General features: G+C 38.5%; 1 protein-coding gene across 1 annotated transcript in view; it reads left to right on the forward strand.

Moving 5' to 3' along the window:
- TNFAIP6 (TNF alpha induced protein 6) overlaps positions 1-12,138 on the forward strand; it is a 75,361-nt gene extending 63,223 nt beyond the window's left edge. The window contains exons 5-6 of the mRNA XM_073634188.1: positions 2,330-2,370; positions 9,425-12,138. Of these exons, the coding sequence (XP_073490289.1) occupies positions 2,330-2,370; positions 9,425-9,570 (187 nt within the window). The 3' untranslated portion in view covers positions 9,571-12,138. The remainder of the gene's footprint in view (positions 1-2,329; positions 2,371-9,424) is intronic.
- Positions 12,139-22,528: the final 10,390 nt, after the last annotated feature.

The following is a 22,528-nucleotide window of genomic DNA, read 5'->3' on the forward strand; positions in this document are numbered from 1 at the left end:
CCCATTTTTTACATATTTTTCTTTGCAGAAAAACCCTAACCTTTCATACAAATGGACAAAAACTGAAAAAAAATATATATAAATTTGAATTATTATAAAATATGTATTAAATTGTATTGTAACTGTAACCGTCTTCCCTCATGTTGTAAAGTGCTACGCAAACTGTTGGCGCTATATAAATCCTGTATAATAATAATAAATACACTAGAGGTCAGTGAAATGACTTTGTTTATATACAAGTTATGTTGTGGACACAATGCGCCACATCTGTACAGAGTGTACCTAAACTGTATCATAAGCACCCAGGTCATGGTAAAAAAAAAATGTTTAATTTTTTTCCAAAAAGAAATTGAATTATATAATGATCATATATCTTTACCACAAAACCGTGAACAAATTATAACTGTGATTCATAAACAAATAAATTCAATCATCAAAACTATATATATATATATATATATAGTGGAAAATATTAATATTTAGTGGAAAATGTTCAGAAATAAACCATGTGTTTAACAATAGTCCCAATAATCCTTTTCACAAGCTGATTGTTCGAATCCCACGTGTACAAATTCACATCCGTGATTTAAGAAACTTTTCACCAATTCGTGAAACACCACCACCTTCTGAAATGGATACTCACCAGAAACCAGTAAACATTTTGCCTTTGGTTTATACTGGGTTAACCACTCCACTCTTATTTAAAACAATAAAGTAAATATATAAAATGTGCACTCACAAATCTGGTGCCTTTAGACCGGCACTAAGTCTTTCCACGCCGCTTTGTCTCCCAGGATCAGCGTGCGGTCCAAGCCTCGATCTGGTGCGGGTTAGCTCAGGAAGTGATGTCGCCGTTTACCCAGAAGCCTCTACTCTTTTCGCATACAATCATGCATCGTCAGGAAGCTGCTGATGACGCATGATTGTATGCGAAAGGCATAGAGGCTTCTGGGTGAGTTAGCCCCAAAAACACACTGCTGGAAAGACTTAGTGCCGATCTGAAGACACCAGATTTGTGACTGCACATTTTATTTATTTACCTTATTGATTTAATTAATACATTTTTAAACATTTTGTGCAATTATGGATTTCTGTTTTTTATGAGATATCAAGACTAATGTGGAGGGGTAAGGAGTAGCTATTGGCAACTTATTTGGAAAACCCCAGACTTATCCATAAGAGTGTAGTGGTTAACCCAGTATAAGCCAATGACAAAATTTTTACTGGTTTCTGGTGAGGTCCATTTCAGAAGGTGGTGGTGTTTCACAAATTGGTGAAAAAGTTTCTTAAATCACGGATGTGAATTTGTGTCCACGTGGGATTCGAACAATCAGCTTGTGAAGAGGATTATTGGGACTATTGTTAAACACATGGTTTATTTCTCAACATTTTCCACTATCTATATAAATATATATATATCTATATCTCTATATAGATATAGATATATATCTATATAGAGATATAGATATATATCTATATCTATCTATATCTATATCTAGATAGATATAGATATATACATATCTATATATATATATAGATATATATATACATATATAGTTTTGATGATTGAATGTATTTGTTTATGAATCACAGTTATAATTTGTTTACGGTTTCGTGGTAAAGATATATGAGCACTTTTAGGATCAGCGCAGCTACACTTTTATTGCAATGTTACTTACCCCCCAATACTGGTAGGGGATTTATAACTGCAGCAGATCTGACATTTCTAATATTTTGTAATAGTCACGCACTATACATTTGTGTTATTTGCGCCGGTGACACACTTTTCCTCTAATATATAAAGATCGTGACCAGCAGTCTGAGCATCAGTATTCTATGAGTATGTAGAATTTAGCAGAATTGTATTATGATCAGGTCTAGTCATCGGGTCAAATCCGTGCTATAATTATACACATTAGTCAGGTCATTTTGGCAGTTGTAGTGTGCAATGTTCACATAGTAATATAATGAAAGCATGTTACATGTTACACCCTTAATATAACGTGTAACATGTACCAAGAGGTGAATCCATCCTTTAATAAAAGTTAGGAAAATACAATTTTAAATTGCTTGCCATTCACAATGCCTACAATTTTCAATGGCTACAGTTTTATTTATTCATTGTACTGTTCTCTGATTGGCTCCAGGTCAGAGATTCAGGAATGCTTTTAGATTCCATTCTATAAATAGTAGAAAATATTACATAATATTAATTATTAATAATACTATCATAACTAGAAATATATTAAACTGGCTTTGTTTTTTTCTTCCATTTATGTATTTAACTGTAAATTTTATAGATGAAAGTAAACTATTCTTGTTTTTACAGGTTTTGTGGTGACATGCTTCCAGATGACATCATCAGTACAGGTAAGTATCGGAATATCGCTATATATAAATGTTAAGGCCTACATTATACAACACATAGGGGTTGATTTACTAAAAGCAAATAGACTGTGCTCTTTGCAAAATGCAGTTGCTCCAGGGCTTAGTAAATGAGCAGAAGCTCTGCTGATTTCCATCATCCAATCATGTGTAAGCAAAAATGCAGTTTTTTTATTTTCCCTTGCATGTGATTGGGTACTCGTTGTAACATGAAGCCTTACCTCATTTACTAAGCTGTGGAGCAACTGCACTTTTCAAAGTGCACAGTCTTTTTGCCTTTAGTAAATCAACCCCTTAATCTGCAGGGTTTTTATCTGACCCATTTTCCACCCTGTATTACAAAAAAAAATATTTATGCAATTAGGTAACATATTTCAGACAGAGATTTTTCTTTTACTCTTCTCAAACCTAATGTCCTTTCACATGTGTAGCCTACTGAACCCTTTTGTTAACCAGATCATTCATCTCTACTGCAGCATCTGCACTGCATAGTCAAAGCACATTCCAGTCTGCTGATTGGACAGTGAAGGAGCAGCAGCAGACTGATAAGGTTGTCCTTGTTTTCACACTGCTCTCTCCTCCAGTCAGCATATTCCCTTTTCAGCACGTGTATACAGCAGAGTTTGGCTAGCCATTAGTGTTACCCCTCCATCTCCAGCTGGATTGCTACTGTGCAGGGAATTATTAAACGTTAATGCCAAGACAAATTCATGTACTTGCACTATTTGCATATAATACCTTTATTTTTTTAACTGAATTCTTAACTGTTTAACCACTTACAGACCGGAAGATTTTCCCCCTTAATGACCAGGGCATTTTTTGCGATACGGCACTGTGTGGCTTTAACTGTTAATTGTGCGGCCGTGCGACGTTGTACTCAAACAAAATTGACATACTTTTTTTCCCACAAATAGAGCTTTCTTTTGGTGGTATTTGATCACCTTGCATTTTTTATTTTTTTGCGCTATAAACAAAAAAAGAGCAACATTTAAAAAAAAAAAAAAAAAAAAACTATATTTTTTACTTTTTGCTATAATAAATATCCAAAAAAAAAGTAAAAAAAGAAATTTCTTCATCAGTTTAGGCCGATATATATTCTTCTACATATTTTTGGTAAAAAAATCGCAATAAGCGTATATTGATGGCTAGCGTAAAAGTTATAGCATCTCCAAAATAGGGGATAGATTTTTATTTTTTTTACTAGTAATGGCGACAATCTGCGATTTTTAGCAGGACTGCGACATTACGGCGGACAAAAAAATGCACTGATTACTGTGTAAATGTCACTGGCAGGTAAGGGGTTAACACTAGGGGGCGATCAAGGGATTAAATGTGTTCCCTCATGTTTGTTTCTAACTGTGGGGGGGAGGGGACTGGCTGGAGGAGGAGACATATTGCTGTTCCTAATCATTAGGAACAGCAGATCTGTCTCTCCTCCCCTGTCAGAACGGGGATCTGTCTGTTTACAGTGCCCTCGATAGCAGGGGGCTGGCGGACATCTCGGCCGCTGGCCACACGCATCAGGCTCCCCCGGCGTGCAGCAGGCGCACGCCTGTTATCGCCCTTAAAGGTGCCGATTTACACCTATGGCGATTTGCAGGAACAAGCCGACCTGCCGCAGTATAATGATGGTGGCTGGTCGGCAAGTGGTTAAACTGTGTTTTATTTTTCTGCCTGGAGTTCCGCTTTAATGGCCCAGACCACCCAAAATTGGTATTCTAGTTTTATGCATGGTGTGTTTTTATATGTCTGCCTGAGATTCTGCTTTAGACCACCCAAAATGTATAGAATTGTTTTTAGTATGTGCTGAAGCGTTAATCCACCCAACATTTGTTCATAGCTCTGAGACTCTGGATGTGAAATCGTTGGGCTTGAGTTTCCAGCTCTGTCTACATGTGGCAGCAGTTTTGACAAAGTCCTAACCTACTTATTAGATTCTTCATTTAGTCCATATTATGTGGAAACACCCCTTTTATAGTAGTGTGCCCGAAATCTCATTTTTAGGTGGCATGGTATGTCCATGATCCATGGAGTTATACTTTAAAGAAGGAAAATTTATATTTATCTGATCTGAAAACTGTAGAAGGAAATGGCTGTGATGTGAGAAGGAAGCAGAGGGATTGTGTCCCCTGCTTCTGACAGCCACTGAATAAGGTAGAGCTGGATATATACAGTGGGTATAGAAAAGAATGACCCCCCTTTAAAATAATCACATTTTGTTGCTTTGCAGCCTGATATGAAGACAGACACAGTTTTTATTTTATCCAGCTGTATTTATTAGTGCAACTTATAACATCCAAGTGAAAGATACAACACCAACATGTCAGAAAAAAACAAAACAGAGTTACTGAGTTGGAAAAAGGATCACCCCCATATGTCAGTATTTTGTTGGACCACCTTTTTCTTTAATTGCAGCCTTTAGTCTGTTGGGATATGTCTCTACTAACTTTGCAATATTTGCCCACTCTTCTTTGCAGAACTTCTCAAGTTCAGTTCAATTTGATGGTGACCGTTTGTGGACTGCAGTCTTCAAGTCATTCCAAGATTTTCAATGGAGTTTAAGTCTGGGCTCTGACTAGGCCATACAAGCACATTCACCTTTTAGTCTCATCTGACCACCTTAAACGCACCTTGAAGATTCTGAGGCCACATTGAAAAAGGTGTTATGGTCAGATGAGACTAAAATTTAATTATTTGGCCTCAACACCAAACGATATGTCTGGCAGAAATCCAATAGAGCTCACCATCCAAATAACACCATTCCTACAGTAAAGCATGGAGGTGGTAATATCCTGTTATGGAGGTGTTTCTCTGCAGCAGAGACTGGAGCACTTGTCAGGATAGATGGAAATGGATGGGACAAAATACCATCAAATTATTCAGGAACATTTTCTGCCCTCTGCCATAAAGTTGTCAATGGGAAGAAGGTTTACCTTCCAACATGACAATGACCCAAAGTACACAGCAAAAATCACCACACAGTGGTTGAAGGAGAAAAAGGTGAATGTGCTTGCATGGCTTAGTCAGAGCCCAGACTTAAAGTGATTGCAAACCCTCTTTTTTATTTTTTTTAAATAACAAACATATTATACTTATACTTATACAGAGTGGCCCCCAAAGCGCGTCTTCTGGGGTCCCCCGGCAGCTCTCGTGGCTCCTCCCCGCATCAGATAACCTCCTAGGAGAAGCTCTCTCCCGAGGGGGTTACCTTGCTGGAGCGCTCCCGAGTCAAGCATTTGCATCCATAGACACGAATGCAGGACTCTGCCCCGCCCCCCCAGCGCCCGTGTCATTGGATTTGATTGACAGCAGCGGGAACCAATGGCTGCGCTGCTATCAATCTATCCAATCAAGAGCCGGGACCCTTTGCAGAGAGGGACAGCGCGTCTCTGCCAAGGGAAATACGGGGTTCAGGTAAGAAAACGAGGGGGCCGGGGGGGCGGTCACTGCCAAGTGTTTTTTCACCTTAATGCATAGGATGCATTAAGGTGAAAAACACAAGGGTTTACAACCCCTTTAAACCCTATTGAAAGTTTGTGGAATGACTCAAGGACTGCAGTCCACAAATGGTCACCATCAAATTTAACTGAACTTACGCAGTTCTGCAAAGAAGAGTGGGCAAATATTGCAAAGTCTAGATGTACAAAATAGCGACTATAATGCCCCGTACACACGGTCGGATTTTCCGATGGAAAATGTCCGATCGGAGCGTGTTGTCGGAAATTCCGACCGTGTGTGGGCTCCATCGGACATTTTCCATCGGATTTTCCGACACACAAAGTTGGAGAGCAGGAGATAAAATTTTCCGACAACAAAATCCGTTGTCGGAAATTCTGATCGTGTGTACACAAATCCGACGGACAAAGTGCCACGCATGCTCAGAATAAATAAAGAGATGAAAGCTATTGGCCACTGCCCCGTTTATAGTCCCGACGTACGTGTTTTACGTCACCGCGTTCAGAACGATCGGATTTTCCGACAACTTTGTGTGACCATGTGTATGCAAGACAAGTTTGAGCCAACATATGTCGGAAAAAATTCTAGGATTTTGTTGTCAGAATGTCCGAACAAAGTCCAACCATGTGTACGGGGCATAAGAGTGAATGGTTGGACTAAATTTCAGAAGAAACAGAGACAGGACTCCCAATCCCTAAAATAGCAAAGCAAATATGAAGAGGGAGACAGAGCTCTCTCTAGTAAAAAACGAGATTTTTGGGGGGAGATGGTGTGTCTGTTTACGGTGAGCCAATACAACAATAGTTAATATAAAAATATAAATTTTATTGAAAACATATTAAAATATACATTACAAAAATTGCAATCAAACATCAAAATATGACCATGCAATAACTTGTGTTCAGAAATCAATTGTGATCAGCCAGCCAACATGTTTCGCATATATTTTGCTTCATCAGGTCATAAAGGACATCACAGATTTCATCTAAATTGCATACAATATATGAATTATTATTGTGATTATAGATACATTTGACAAGAAACAGATAAAGAACATAATAAATAATATGATGGCAAGAAATGAAAAATAAATACCAGATAATATAACTGTGCTCACCTAGTCTATTGCAAAACGAGAGGACAACTGAGCAGCCACCTCCACAACCAAATGCCAGACCTCTGCCTGATATTCTGTACGGTCCAGTTCCCCTATCGGCATTGCCCATCGGGATCTGGCACCCATGGGTTTTCTTTGCTCCGGGTGACTTATTAGGGGGCATTTGGTTGTGGAGGTGGCTTCTCAGTTGTCCTCTCATTTTGCAATAGACTAGGTGAGCACAGATATATTATCTGGTATTAATTTTTCATTTCTTGCCATCATATTATTTATTATGTTCTTTATCTGTTTCTTGTCAAATGTATCTATAATCACAATAATAATTCATATCTTGTATGCAATTTAGATGAAATCTGTAAAGTCCTTAATGCCCTGACGAAGCAAAATATATGCGAAACATGTTGGCTGGCTGATCACAATTGATTTCTGAACACAAGTTATTGCATGGTCATATTTTGACGTTTGATTGCAATTTTTGTAATGTATATTTTAATATGTTTTCAATAAAATTTATATTTTTATATTAACTATTGTTGTATTGGCTCACCGTAAACAGACACACCATCTCCCCCCAAAATCACGTTTTTTACTAGAGAGAGCTCTGTCTCCCTCTTCATATTTGCTCTAGATGTACAAAGTTAGTAGAGACATATCCCAACAGACTAAGACCCCATACACACTATACAACTTTTGTTGTCTGATTTCCTTTAGATTTACCAAAGACACGTAGTGCAAGGGCCTACCTGATTGCATACAAATTGAAACTCTTAAGGTTTGACCTCATATTATATGGTTTTGGTAAATCTGAAGGAAAAAATCTACAGAGAATTGTATAGTGTGTATCCAGCTTAAAGGCTGTAATTAAAGCAAAATGTGATCCAACAAAATATTGACACAAGGGGGTGATCCTTTTTCCAACTCGGTGATTCTGTTTTTGATTTTTGATCTTTTCTGACATGTGGGTGTTGTATCTTTCTCTTGGATGTTATAAGTTGCACTAGTAAATAAAATGCAAAGCAACAAAATGTGATTATTTTAAAGAGATTATTTTCTATACCCACTGTGTGTGTATATATATATAAAAATTAAATATAAAAGTTTTAGGCAGGTGTGATAAAATGCTGTAAATTAAGAAAGCTTTCAGAAATAGAAGTGTTAATAGTTTATTTTTATCAATTAACAAAATTAGTAAAACAAAAAGTAAATGAACTGAAGAGAAGTCCATATCAATCAACATTTGGTGTGACTACCCTTTGCCTTCAAAACAGCATCAATTATCAAAAATCCATACATTTGCACACAGTTTTTGAAGGCACTCAGTAGGTAGGTTTTCCCAACCATCTTGGAGAACTAACCACAGATCTTCTGTGGATGTAGGCTGACTCAAATCCTTCTGTCTCTTCATGTAACCCCAGACATCAATGATGTTCAGATCAGGGCTCTGTGGGGGCCAAACCATTACTTCCAGGACTCCTTGTTCTTCTTTACACTGAAGATAGTTCTTAATTACATTGGCTGTATGTTTGGGGTTGTTGTCCTGCTGCAGAATTAATTTTCAGCCAATCACACACCTCCCTGATGGTATGGCATGATGGATAAGTATCTGCCTGTATTTCGCTGCATTGAGGATACCATTGATCCTGACCAAATCTCCAACTCCATTTGCAGAGGTGCAGCCCCAAACTTTCAAGGAACCTCCACCATGCTTCACTGTTGCCTGCAGACACTCATTATTGTACCACTCTCCAGCCCTTCACGAACAAGCTGTCTCCTGCTATAGCCAAGTCTTTCACCTTTTGACTCATCATTCCAATGCAGCTTATTGCACAAAAAAGATATGACCCTTTTTTTTTTTATGATATACACTTTTATTATTGATTATGAATTAATATTGTGATGTGTACCATTCAAACTTAATGGCATTGCACCATGATTAGTGTGTTATTGTGTGTTGTGGGAACATGTGCTACCATAACACATCTGGCCACCAGTGCAGTTCTCTCTTCTTCTGAGTCTTTATTGGCTCTGACAAAGGGAAGGGTGCCTATGATGTCAAGTATACAGATCAGAGATATCTTATCCAATCATGAGCCAGGCCATCTCCGATCCATATACCTAATGTTACAGGCACCCACCTCTTGTTGGAGTGGATGAATTGTGGCAGCATTGTGTGAGATGAACAGTGTCGTGCTGATCTGGCATCGTTGAAGAAGGAAAAGACCTTTAAAAATGGACTTTTCCTTTACAAGTAAAAAATCATGATCAGTTTATTTTTCCTAACATTGAGTTACAGTTTACCCTTTACATAGTCTGGAATTTCACATGAGCTGTGGCGGATTCCTAGAAAAAATACGAGATAACATCTTGACTTGTAATTTTAGAAAGAGTTTAACCCAAACAGAATTGTTAAAATATTACAAGCTCTTAGTCACACGTCTCCTAAATCTGTGTTTTTCTTGGTTTCAGGGAATGTCATGACGTTAAAATTCTTGACAGACAGCTCCATCGTCGGAGGGGGATTTAAAATCAAGTACTCTGTTATGGATCTACCTTCTAGATTAAAATTTTTACCGAGCCTCAATGAGACGTTGGAGGCCGCCCCTGACATTTAAGCGCTGAATAAAAACATTAGCACACAAGTTGTTGTGAATGCAGAAATCAAGCGGAATGGTTCAGGCGGTGACTCATCCATCTTCGCTCTGGTGAACCTAGACTGCACTGGGCAGAGTGCCAACCCACTTGAATGGGTGATGACTGAAACACTTAATGTCCAAAACGACTTTGATAAATGACTTCTTTCCATGTAATACAGTTATAATGTTGATTAATTACTGAAAAACTGGTGCCTTCACATCATCATTACATATGCTGCTGTGTTAAAGGAAACCCGTCCTGAAAGTAACATCTGGGTAGCCATTGGTGGCCCACTTCTGAAATGGTAGTTGCCTGGTTGTTATATTGATTCTTTAACTCCAAAGATTCTGCAAACACAAGAAAAAGAACATGGTGCTAGATTTGGGTTTTTTAAGGTTTGCTAGCACTTCACAAAATAGGGGACCACCCTCAACAAAAAGGTAAAGGACCCAAGGTTGAGAATCAACACACATACAATCCAATGAGAGCGCCAAACAAATGTCCAAGAGTCCAAGGTAATTTTGTGATAAAATTGTTTCATAGCCAAATTAAGCCTTCTGCTTTAAATCAATTTTATCATTTAATTACCTTGGACGCTTAGACATTTGTTAAGCGCTCTCATTATTCTGCGTCACTGACTCAAAACAAGTATACAGCCAATAAGGCCAGAACTGCTGGCCTGCATATTGATTGTGGGCCAGTGATTCAAACTATTGAAGTCAGAGGATATGCATGACAGCCAGGCAATCAGCTGTTTGAGAAGGGGGTCAACTATGGCGGGCAACACATGTTTCTACTGATGAATTTCCTTTATAAAAGAACTTAGCTAAGCAATTTCTGTATCTAAAGATGCCATTTAACATAATAAGAGTATTGCTTAAGAAAACTACAACCATTTATGGTAGGAATAACATATCCCATAAACACCACATCATACACACACATTGCATCTTTTTTCATGTGTGTGCCAATCTTCCTCCTCAGCATGCTAAACTTTGGTAGGTTCTTTCTAGGAGGCTTAGAGCCTTGGTACTTCACATAAGGAGTATTTGTAAAACTATATCTCAATTTTTTTTGTTAGGCCTCATATACATGGCTAATTAGGGCCATAGTGTGGCAAGTAACTGCGTAAATCATAAACTGTGTGTACCTAGGACTGCTCGTCCATCCATAATTTCATTTAACCGCACAGTGAGCGAACAGCCATGCACAGATCTAAAATCTGTCATTTCAGATGTTTCTTCTGAGAAAACCATGAGAAGTGTGGGTTAGTGAGACCTTCTATGTGACTACTAGGGGCTCTGTACAGTTAACACCTACAACATGAGCAACTGCTGCGGTAACAGGATAAGCCACCTAAAGATTGTAGTAGAATGATAGATTTGCACTGAGAGCAGTACAATCCCTGTGCTACACAAAGATCATATATGGATGATGCATGTACTGTACACATGTAATATTACAAATTATACATAGAGATACGTTTTAAAACATTAACACACATTGATAAGATATACAACAAGCTGATCACATTCCCATAAACATCTAAATATACAAAAAAGTACCAAATATAAATTTCCAATAATAGTACCAAACACTTCAGCTAGATCTTTATTCTATGGATGTTCAGAACACATACCAAACCTCTGAATACGAGACCTCCAAAGGATGATGTTGATGACCAGGATGACCACATAAGAAGGATGGGGTCTTTTGCTCATCTGACTGGATATTGTTAGGGGTTCTGTGGTTCATACAGGGCCAAATAATCTGTAGATTAGGTCTTAAACAACCTAACCAGTCTATATATATATATATATATATATATATATATATATATATATAGCTTAAAAGGGACCCATGGATTTCCTAGTTCTTGCATTGAGGAGCCACTGCAGTTTTCTTCTTCCTGATGTCTGAATGTGCGCGGCAGAACCCTTATAGATGTCAATAGGTTTTATCTGAAAACGAGAGACTTGATTGGAGGGGGTTAGTGAAGGCTGCTGGGAGGGTACGTACGCCTTTGTTTTAAAGTTTACTCTCCCTTTAATGTCATTCTGATCCTCACTTTAACACCAAGTGAGACACTGACCTTGTTTAGATATGCAGACTGTGAGTTGATTCTTCAGCCTTCACTAGTTGGCTACTTTTTCCAAGTCAAATCCTCACTAAGCAGTGATGGGAGGATCAGGTTGACAAACTCATCATTTTCATCTTGAATCGAGTCAACAACAGCAGCTTCCATATTTCTCCTTAAGTCTTCCATATATAATTTGTAAAGGAGATTTTTGCAATATCAAAGTTAACGTGAGGCCCAATCGGCTTTTCTGGTTTGTTATGGTCTCTGCCCACCAGCAAAGTTATTTCTACATTACAATGAAATGCCTCTGCACTGGCATCTTCTAAACCACACAAAGAACATAAGTCAACTATTCTGTAAGCACCTCGCTTTCATGTCTGTATTATCTCCAGAAGTCAGTGTTAATAAAGGTAATTTATGTTATGAAGTTGGATATTATTTAATAAAACTATTTCAAATATTTGAATGTATTGTTAATTGGTTTTATCTAACAATATTTATTAACATGGAAGAAAGTAATGAAGTGTCACAGTTTTTATTCGCCGTGTAGAAATGACATCAGATGTTCACACTGATGGTTTAATGCAAAAGTTCAGTCAAAAATAAAATTAAAAATGAATAACCCATTAAAAGAGAAGTTCGGGATTTAGAAAAAAAAAAAGATATTCACCTAGGTGGATGCAGCATCGATCTGATACTGCATCTTTAAAAGATACATTTGTGGATAATGGACTTTATAGGCATAACACAGGTATATATTAAAAATACATTTATTACAAAAATAGAACAAGACGATTACATATAATTTTATCAATTATTCACAAAAAAAGATGAAGGTATATGTAATTGTCTTGTTCTATTTTTGTAATATATGTATTTTTAATATATACCTGCGTTATGCCTATAAAGTCCATCATCCACAAATGTATCTTTTAAAAATCAAAATTATCAGGATGTGGCATTATATACAAAAGTGTCGTATCCACAGCACCACTCTGTGGTGATACAAATTCTTAATTACTGATACTTCATCTGTCCCCTCCTGGCTCTGCACTGAGCACTGAGCAATCAAACACCGCTGATTGCTCAGTTCTCAGCATTTTGTAAGCAGAGAGCTGGGAACTGTCTCTGGCTCTCTGCTCTGCCCACCGCCCCCCCCACCCATGTGGAGGAAATCACTTGGCAAACCTACACTACAAGCACACACTAGAGGGTGCTACATTAGCACTTATCATGTCCCAATAAGTCTCCTTGACCGTTTACCTCCTGAATGTACCACAGGCTTGCATACCTGCATTGTGGAAACAGTCTAATAGGGCGTACACATGGTCGAACTTTGTTCGGACATTCCAACAACAAAATCCATGGATTTTTTCCGACGGATGTTGGCTCAAGCTTGTCTTGCATACACACGGTCACACAAAGTTGTCGGAAAATCTGATCGTTCTGAACGCGGTGATGTAAAACATGTACGTCGGGACTATAAACGGGACAGTGGCCAATAGCTTTCATCTCTTTATTTATTCTGAGCATGCGTGGCACTTTGTCCGTCGGATTTGTGTACACACGATTGGAATTTCCGACAACGGATTTTGTTGTCGGAAAATTTTATCTCCTGCTCTCCAACTTTGTGTGTCGGAAAATCCGATGGAAAATGTCCGATGGAGCCCACACACGGTCGGAATTTCCGACAACACGCTCCGATCGGACATTTTCCATCGGAAAATCCGACCGTGTGTACGGGGCATAACACAATATCACTATGGTTTGCTACAGTTAATGAAATGGAACGAATAAAAGGCCTGGCAGACTCACTATATCACTGGGAGGAAAAGTTCTAGGGCGATTAGTACCCTTGGGCAGTTTTATTTTTCTACTCTACAGCTTATCAGAATATGCTAAATCTATCCAGACCTGACATAGAAAGGATTAATCACTTAAAGCGGTTGTATGCTCCGCTTGGTCCTTTTTTGCCTAAAGGTAAGCCTATAATAAGTCTTACCTGTGGGTAAAATGAATATCTCCTGAACCTGCACAGCTTAGGAGATATTCACCCTGCATGCAGCCACTGATGTCAGTGACGCATGCGTCCTGAAGTCCTGGCGGATCATGCCGGAACTTGCTGTAACAGAGGACTCCCGCACGCATGCGCAGAAGTGACATCATCGCGGCTCCGGCCACTCACAGCACCGGATCCCGCAAACACGGAAGAAACGCAGAGGGAACATGCCAGCCCACTCCGCGGTCACTGGGCGAGCTGCGGGAGCTTCGTTCTAAGGTAAGTATTTTATAATGTGCTAGTATGCAATACTAGCACATTATGCTATCATCTTGCAGGTTTTTTTTTGTTTTAACTTTGTAAGAGATGCCAATGGAGCCACCTCAGTATGGCAGTTAAGGTAAGAAATCCAAATCACCAATATTACCTCTCTTTAAATAGCAGATAACCTATGGGACCAGACCTTTCCCCCAAAGCACCCCTGTTCCCCACCTCTCTTACCCCATCTATATGCTCCTTACCGCCATCTTCCTCCTATAGTTCCTCAATCTAACCTCCGAACCAGGTGCCCTATTGGTGACTTCTCTAACCTCCACACACCCAAAGCCAAAATGTGTATTCATGCCATGCCAAGATCTGATAAGATGTAAACATGCATTTGTCATATCCCTGGTATGGCTACCATATGTATGCTGTAGTTGATTTCCTGCCGCTCCTGACAGACTGTTGCATGTATTCTTATGCTTGTACTTTTGCTTTTATCCTAAAAAAAGAACCAAAAAAAAGTGCATAGAAATGACCACATAATTAAAAAAAAAATGGCTGTACTGTATATACTCATGCAGTTAGGACACGTGTATGGGTTAAGCTATGGTTTTCAGTAGTAACATATGGTTGTGAAAGTTGGACCATAAGGCAGGCTGAACACCGAAGAAGTTATACTTTTGAGCTATGGTGTTGGAGAAGACTCGTGAAAGTCCCTTGGACGGCAAGAAGATCAAACCAGTCAATCCTGAAGGAGATCAACCCTGAATATTCACTGGAAGGACAGTTCATGAAGCTGAAACTCAAATACCTTGGCCACCTAATGCGAAGAGAGGACTTATTGGAAAAGTCCCTGATGCAGGGAAACATGGAAGGAAAAAAAAGAAGAGGACAACAGAAAACTAGATGGATAGATAGCATCATTGAAACAATGAACATAAAGTTAAGCAAGCTCCGGGAGACAGTGGAGGACAGAAAAGCCTGGCACGCTATGGTCCATGATGTCAAGAAGAGTCGGACGCGACTAAATGACTGAACAACAACAATGGGTTAAGCAGGGAAAACTTCATGGAGCACCACAGGCTCCACCCCGCTGCCCACATTTTATGAATGGGCAGCAAAAAAAATGGGCCACAGTATGCATAACCCCGCAGGAAATAAGGGAGAGCAGAGAGCTGTATCCATTCTTTGTTATAAATCACCCACTATGGTATAATATGTACTGTATCTGTAATAGGAGAGGTCATCAAGCTTTATTGTATTAACAAAACTGTGAAAGCAGTTCTGTATGCTCCAGCAAACCCAGAGAAAATAGTTGATTGCAGGACAGCAAAGTGTAGTTTTTTATATTAGTAATTAGTTAATTTTTACTACACCTTTTTCTATTTATATCTGCCTTGCTGCCTACACCTATTATACAGTACATGTTATCAAAGGGTAACTCCACTATCTTGGGAAAAAAAATAGCAAATAAAAAAATATATATCGTAGCATATACAAGAACAAGTCATATTGTAATTGTTATTAAAAATGACTCGGTTAAATTGATGATAGGCAACTCCTATCCTCATATTGATTAGTGGTTCCAAATTAATAATAACTACTGCAGTAGGGAACAGACACAAAAGATACGCTCAGCATCTTTCCAAATAACTATTCTGCTTTATTATGACGCAATTGAAGGTTTTTATGCACATGATTACGTAGGTATCACATTAATATTACAATTGTACGTTTATGGTAACAAGGGGCGTCACATAGGCAGGCTAATTCTAATCAGGACTCGAAAGAATGTAAACATCTAATGAAAACATTATTAGTGCTGTGTGCACAGTGAGGGCAGTGTGCAATACATACAAAATACAATACAATTATATACAGAACATACAAATTTCCATTACAGTCTCCCCTCTTTTGATCAATATTTTGATCACTAACCATACCTGCTATCACCTTTAACCTGGAACCTCCACACGCTTAGGTGGAGGTAGTCCTGGCCAAAGAGGCAAAAAAACTCCATTGTGGAGAAAATAATAGCTGAGCAACTTTTTCATTACAAAATGACTTTTCATTGTGAAAAACAAATGATTGATAAGACATATTTACAGAGTACTGGCTGTACACTCATGTGGCCAGAATGGCCTTCTAGCTTAATTGTGGGCATGCTGACTTATCAGCATATGTAAACACAGACAATTCTACATGAAATGGAAGACGTACAAAAGACAAATATGACTTCAACATGGCTAAACTACTTTTCAAATATATATATCCCTTACAATTAAAGTAATTGAATCAAAAAGTACCCTAGACTGTGATCACAAGAGGGAAACAAATCAAACACAGAGATTTCTTTAATTTAGTCATTTTTGCAGTGTCTGGTGTAGATCCAGGTGACTTTTCCTTCAAGTTTTGCAAAAACTGTACATGAAATAGATGCTATATTGAGTCTCCAAACATTTCCTTATATATAAATGTCTCTTAACAATCCACAAGTCACCTGGCTTTAGTTTTAGATCCTTCAAAACTTTTAGGATCTGGAATTGGGGAGAAAACACATAAATGAGTTTGTCAAAAAACCTTAAAAGATCAGCAACATTCTCTGTGAGATCCGAATGGAGGACTTCAGCTGCTGAGACAAAATATAAGCAAGTGAGTAACACACTCCCAAACCAAATCCCATAGGGAGAGAGTCCAATATCCCCCTTAGGGGCTTCATAAAATATAAGAAAATATTCAGGCAAAAGTTTTCTAGTTTCTTACTCTACTTTGTCCGCTACATCGTAGACAGTAGGGGGTGTAAAAATAAAACCTCAAAACTTCTAGTAAGGACTCTCCTATAAAAAATGATTTCCTCTTTTACTCTCTGTAGATTCTGCACTCTGTACTTACAAACTACTTCTGATAACACTTTTTACTGTGACCTTTGCAGTAGCATTTGCCACTGGACATCCAGAAAACATGTCCATACAGACAAAATGCATACTCGTAAGATCCGGACTTGGGCATCTGGTTATATGTTTTTAATCTCTGGAAGGGATGTTCAGCTTTTGGTAACATCTTTGGTAACAGGTAAAACAAGAAGTGGTATGTTATAAAAACAACTGTGGAGAACCCTGGCTCTATCCCATGCTCATTTACTAAGGCAGCCATAACTGCTTGTGACTGATGACACGGTCCATGTGTCAAGCTGGAGGGAAAAGAGTGGCTGACAGACATAAATGATCACCTTTTCCAAAGTCCTGTTTCATAAGAAGTTGCCCCCTGTGAACCACTTGTTCTTCTCATTCTGGGGTCCTTAAGGGTGAATTATTAATCCCAGCTATACTGGGCCAGAACTAGGGTGGAATCTGTGAGTTGCACAGGCCCATCAAGTGTCCGGGGCTGTAAATGCAGCATCCTTAGAGTCGCCTGTTCTGCTTCCATGTGTGAGTTTTAAAGTTAATATGGCTACCTCAGCAAGAACCTGGAAGGCTGAAAACAGCCAATCAAATGAACTTGGCATGCTTTATTGGTTTACCTGCCGAAGTAAAAACAAACTTCTGGCCCTTCAAATGGAACCAAAAGCTCTCTATATCTCGACTATCTATATAAATATACTCTTTTTATAGCTCACAGGCTTTGCTAAAACACGGAGCTCTGCTTCTTGAGCTGGGCAAAAAGGATCCAATGACTCTGAATACAGAGTATCCTTCTGGGTGATAAACTGCATACTTAGTATAAAACCGGAAATAACTCTACAAAAAAAATGAAATATCTGGGTCTTCAGGGAGTGTGTCCTGCACTGGGCTCACAGCAGCTGATTCCTGCACCATCAATTTAACACATGTGGTTTTTCCTTTCTTTTGAATAAATGTACGCTTTTTCATTGTTAGATTTGTACATAAACAAACTCATATTTTAAACCTTTCATTAGATAAACATTTAGTTAGCTGTATATTTGCTGCACAGAATGTCGGACCATTAAAAATTAAATGTTTGACCAAAACAATATCTAACTTTGTCTAATAGCACCTTTGCATAAAAGCTGCAGCTCTGATAATTACAATGGCTTGTTTTCTATCATGCTGTTTGTGTAAGAACTCCAGTTTCATGTTTCAAAATGACAACTTTTTCCTGGCAATATTATAATAAATGATAACAATACCCTGCGGTCATGCAGAGATGCCCATAAATCCAAAATATTCTTCTGCTTATACCACTGTACTTACATGGAAAAGGGGAACATCATTTCACAATCCACACATTCTGCTTTTGATTTCAAAAATAAAAATAAATAAAAACAAAAGGATCAACAATCTGTATGATGGACCAGAAAGCATCAAAAACTAAAAAACAACTGGCTGCAGGTGGCATCTATCCTAACAGGGTGTGTGGACTTGATGTGATGGGTCTGTTATATTTACATTTTTTTTATTATTACTCTCACATCATGGACCGCACATCAAGTTATTATCAAAAACCTTAAAATTTCATTTTTGTAGAAAAACTTCTTATGTATCCCTTCCATCTTGGCTTTGTTAAATATTATGGCAGCTGTATTCCAAATAACAACCTCATCGTAATCTTTTTTTCTCTCAATAAGGGCTTATTGAGTAAATGTAAAATTACAAAATTGTTATCTTAATCTAAACTAATCCCATTTTTAAAAATTTTCCCAATAACCTGGATTTCATTTCCAACCAAAGGTTGTCTAAACTAGTTTCAATTAATCTATATTATTAATAAAATTGTTAAACTCATATTAGAAATGAATACTCATTATTACTTAATTTCCCTTTTTTAAATGCACTGTTTCCACTATCAAAGGATATTCAATTTGTGTAATACACGGTTAAATGTAACCTTCATTTTACCATGTTTGGAAAACAGATTCAAAAAATAATCACTGATCAGTGATCACATTGTTTACCATTAGATTTGTTAACCCGGCACATTTTGTTATAAATGTTTTGTCTAAAAAAACTGGAATTGGCATGGTGTCCTTCCAGCTTATCACTGACCTCTCATCTCAGCCACATTCTTTCATGAGAGCAGAAAGGAGGGGGTCACATCTGCATATATGACACACACAAGAGATAGAACTAAAGGTCCCAGCATTCGCACACACATACACACATACGGGACAATTTAGGTAACAGCGATCACAGGTCAATTAGTTTCAGTATAAATCACACAAATAGGAAACATGAAGGGAACACAAAGACACTGAATTTCAAAAGAGCCAACTTCCCTAAACTACAAACCTTGCTAAAAGGCATAAATTGGGATAAAATATTAGGAACAAAGAATACGGAGGAGAGATGGGTTTGCTTTAAGAGCATATTAAATAAGGGCATTAGCCAATGTATCCCATTGGGTAATAAATTTAAAAGAGCGAACAAAAATCCTGGATGGCTTAACTCCAATGTAAAAATGCATATAAAAGCAAAGGAGAAGGCCTTCAAAAAATACAAGGTTGAGGGATCATCCTCAGCATTCAGACTTTATAAAGAATGCAATAAGAAATGTAAGGGTGCAATTAGGACGGCTAAGATAGAACATGAAAGACACATAGCGGAGGAGAGCAAAAAAAATCCCAAGAAATTCTTTAAGTATGTAAACAGTAAAAAAGGGAGGACAGACCATATTGGCCCCATAAAGAATGAGGAAGGACATCTGGTTACAAAGGATGGGGAGATGGCGAAGGTATTGAATTTATTCTTCTCCTCAGTCTTCACAAGTGAATCGGGGGGCTTCAGTAACCAAAACTGCAGTGTTTATCCTCATGACACAACACAGGAAGCACCTCCATGGTTAACAGAGGACGGAATTAAAATTAGACTTGAGAAACTTAACATTAATAAATCACCGGGACCAGATGGCTTGCATCCGAGTGTACTTAGGGAACTCAGTCAGGTGATTGCCAGACCGTTGTTCCTAATTTTTACAGACAGTCTATTGACTGGAATGGTACCAGCTGATTGGAGAAAAGCCAATGTAGCACCAATATTTAAAAAGGGCCCAAAAAACATCCCTGGGAATTACAGACCAGTTAGCCTAACATCAATAGTATGTAAACTCTTGGAGGGGATGATAAGGGACTATATACAAGATTTTAGTAATAAGAACGATATCATTAGCAGTAATCAGCATGGATTCATGAAGAATCGTTCTTGCCAAACCAATCTATTAACCTTCTATGAGGAGGTGAGTTGCCATCTAGATAAAGGAAGGCCCATAGACGTGGTGTATCTGGATTTTGCAAAAGCATTTGACACAGTTCCCCATAAACGTTTACTGAACAAAATAAGGTCCGTTGGCATGGACCATAGCGTGAGTACATGGATTGAAAACTGGCTACAAGGGCGAGTTCAGAGGGTGGTGATAAATGGGGAGTACTCAGAATGGTCAGGGGTGGGTAGTGGGGTTCCCCAGGGTTCTGTGCTGGGACCAATCCTATTTAATTTGTTTATAAACGACCTGGAGGATGGGATAAACAGTTCAATCTCTGTATTTGCAGATGATACTAAGCTAAGCAGGGCAATAACTTCTCCGCAGGATGTGGAAACCTTGCAAAAAGACCTGAACAAATTAATGGGGTGGGCGACTACATGGCAAATGAGGTTCAATGTAGAAAAATGTAAAATAATGCATTTGGGTGGCAAAAATATGAATGCAATCTATACACTGGGGGGAGAACCTCTGGGGGAATCTAGGATGGAAAAGGACCTGGGGGTCCTAGTAGATGATAGGCTCAGCAATGGCATGCAATGCCAAGCTGCTGCTAATAAAGCAAACAGAATATTGGCATGCATTAAAAGGGGGATCAACTCCAGAGATAAAACGATAATTCTCCCGCTCTACAAGACTCTGGTCCGGCCGCACCTGGAGTATGCTGTCCAGTTCTGGGCACCAGTCCTCAGGAGGGATGTACTGGAAATGGAGCGAGTACAAAGAAGGGCAACAAAGCTAATAAAGGGTCTGGAGGATCTTAGTTATGAGGAAAGGTTGCGAGCACTGAACTTATTCTCTCTGGAGAAGAGACGCTTGAGAGGGGATATGATTTCAATTTACAAATACTGTACTGGTGACCCCACAATAGGGATAAAACTTTTTCGCAGAAGAGAGTTTAATAAGACTCGTGGCCACTCATTACAATTAGAAGAAAAGAGGTTTAACCTTAAACTACGTAGAGGGTTCTTTACTGTAAGAGCGGCAAGGATGTGGAATTCCCTTCCACAGGCGGTGGTCTCAGCGGGGAGCATTGATAGCTTCAAGAAACTATTAGATAATCACCTGAATGACCGTAACATACAGGGATATGTAATGTAATACTGACACATAATCACACACATAGGTTGGACTTGATGGACTTGTGTCTTTTTTCAACCTCACCTACTATGTAACTATGTATTATGTAACCAATATCTCTCTAAAATCGCTTACATTTTTCCCATTTGTACACAACACATGCATATCATTCTCTCACTTTCTTTTAACACTTTAATATTTCCCTGCCTAAATTCTGCTTTCCTTATTATGTTCAGATATCCTTTATATCTAGCTTATATGATTCTATGATCAGACGGGCAGCCACAGTGCTCATCCCATCTTCCCTCTCTGACAACATATAAAGTATTCTGTTTTAACTCTCATTTCTCTGTTTTAACTTTACTAGTTGTAGTGCCTGACCCCAAATTCATCCCACAACTTAACATGAAAATGTCCCTGTCTAGTGTTAATTGTCACCCTTGATACATCCTGCTCACATAGATAGCTGTTTCTCTAGCTGTTTGCTCTGCATGATTTTTAGTCCCTGTGGACTTTGGTGGTAACTCTGTTACCCAATGTGGATCCCTGTCCACTCTAACCATTTATCTAGGGGCTCAGTATAGGTGGAACCGCACCTTCGGTTCATATATAGCGCTCCTCTTGCGCTGGGCATTTTTGAGGGTCTCTTACCCTTCATTCCCTTACTTAATTCAATGCCCATAATGACTTCCAGTCTTCTCTACGTGTGCCTATACCCTCTTGCCTCTAAACTACTTTATCTAGCAGATGTACTACATATACCTGTGAACAGTACTATTCTTCCCTTTCTTATCTATAACACTCTGATGGACAGTAGACAGTGACAACATAACATATAACCACCAATCAATACAGTTCGATTAAGGGGAATAAAATAGGTACCCTTTGTCCCGAAAATGCCTTACTGATCAAGGAAATCTGATAACTCAAATGTAAGCAAAAGGCTTACCTCAGCCGGAAATTCCCGGATCGTCTCAAGCTCCTCGTTTCGGATACTCAGGGTCACCTGGAATCCCCTCCTAAGGCAAAGCTCGCCATGCTGACTCGGTTAAATTGATGATAGGCAACTCCTATCCTCATATTGATTAGTGGTTCCAAATTAATAATAACTAATGCAGTCGAGAACAGACACAAAAGATACACTCAGCATCTTTCCAAATAACTGTTTTGCTTTATTATGACGCAATTGAAGGTTGTTATGCACATGATTACGTAGGTATCACATTAATATTACAATTGTATGTTTATGGTAACAAGGGGCGTTACATAGGCAGGCTAATTCTAATCAGGACTCGAAAGA

This window comes from Aquarana catesbeiana, linkage group LG06 (genome assembly GCF_042186555.1).
Source record: "Aquarana catesbeiana isolate 2022-GZ linkage group LG06, ASM4218655v1, whole genome shotgun sequence".
Classification (NCBI taxonomy): Eukaryota; Metazoa; Chordata; class Amphibia; order Anura; family Ranidae; genus Aquarana; species Aquarana catesbeiana.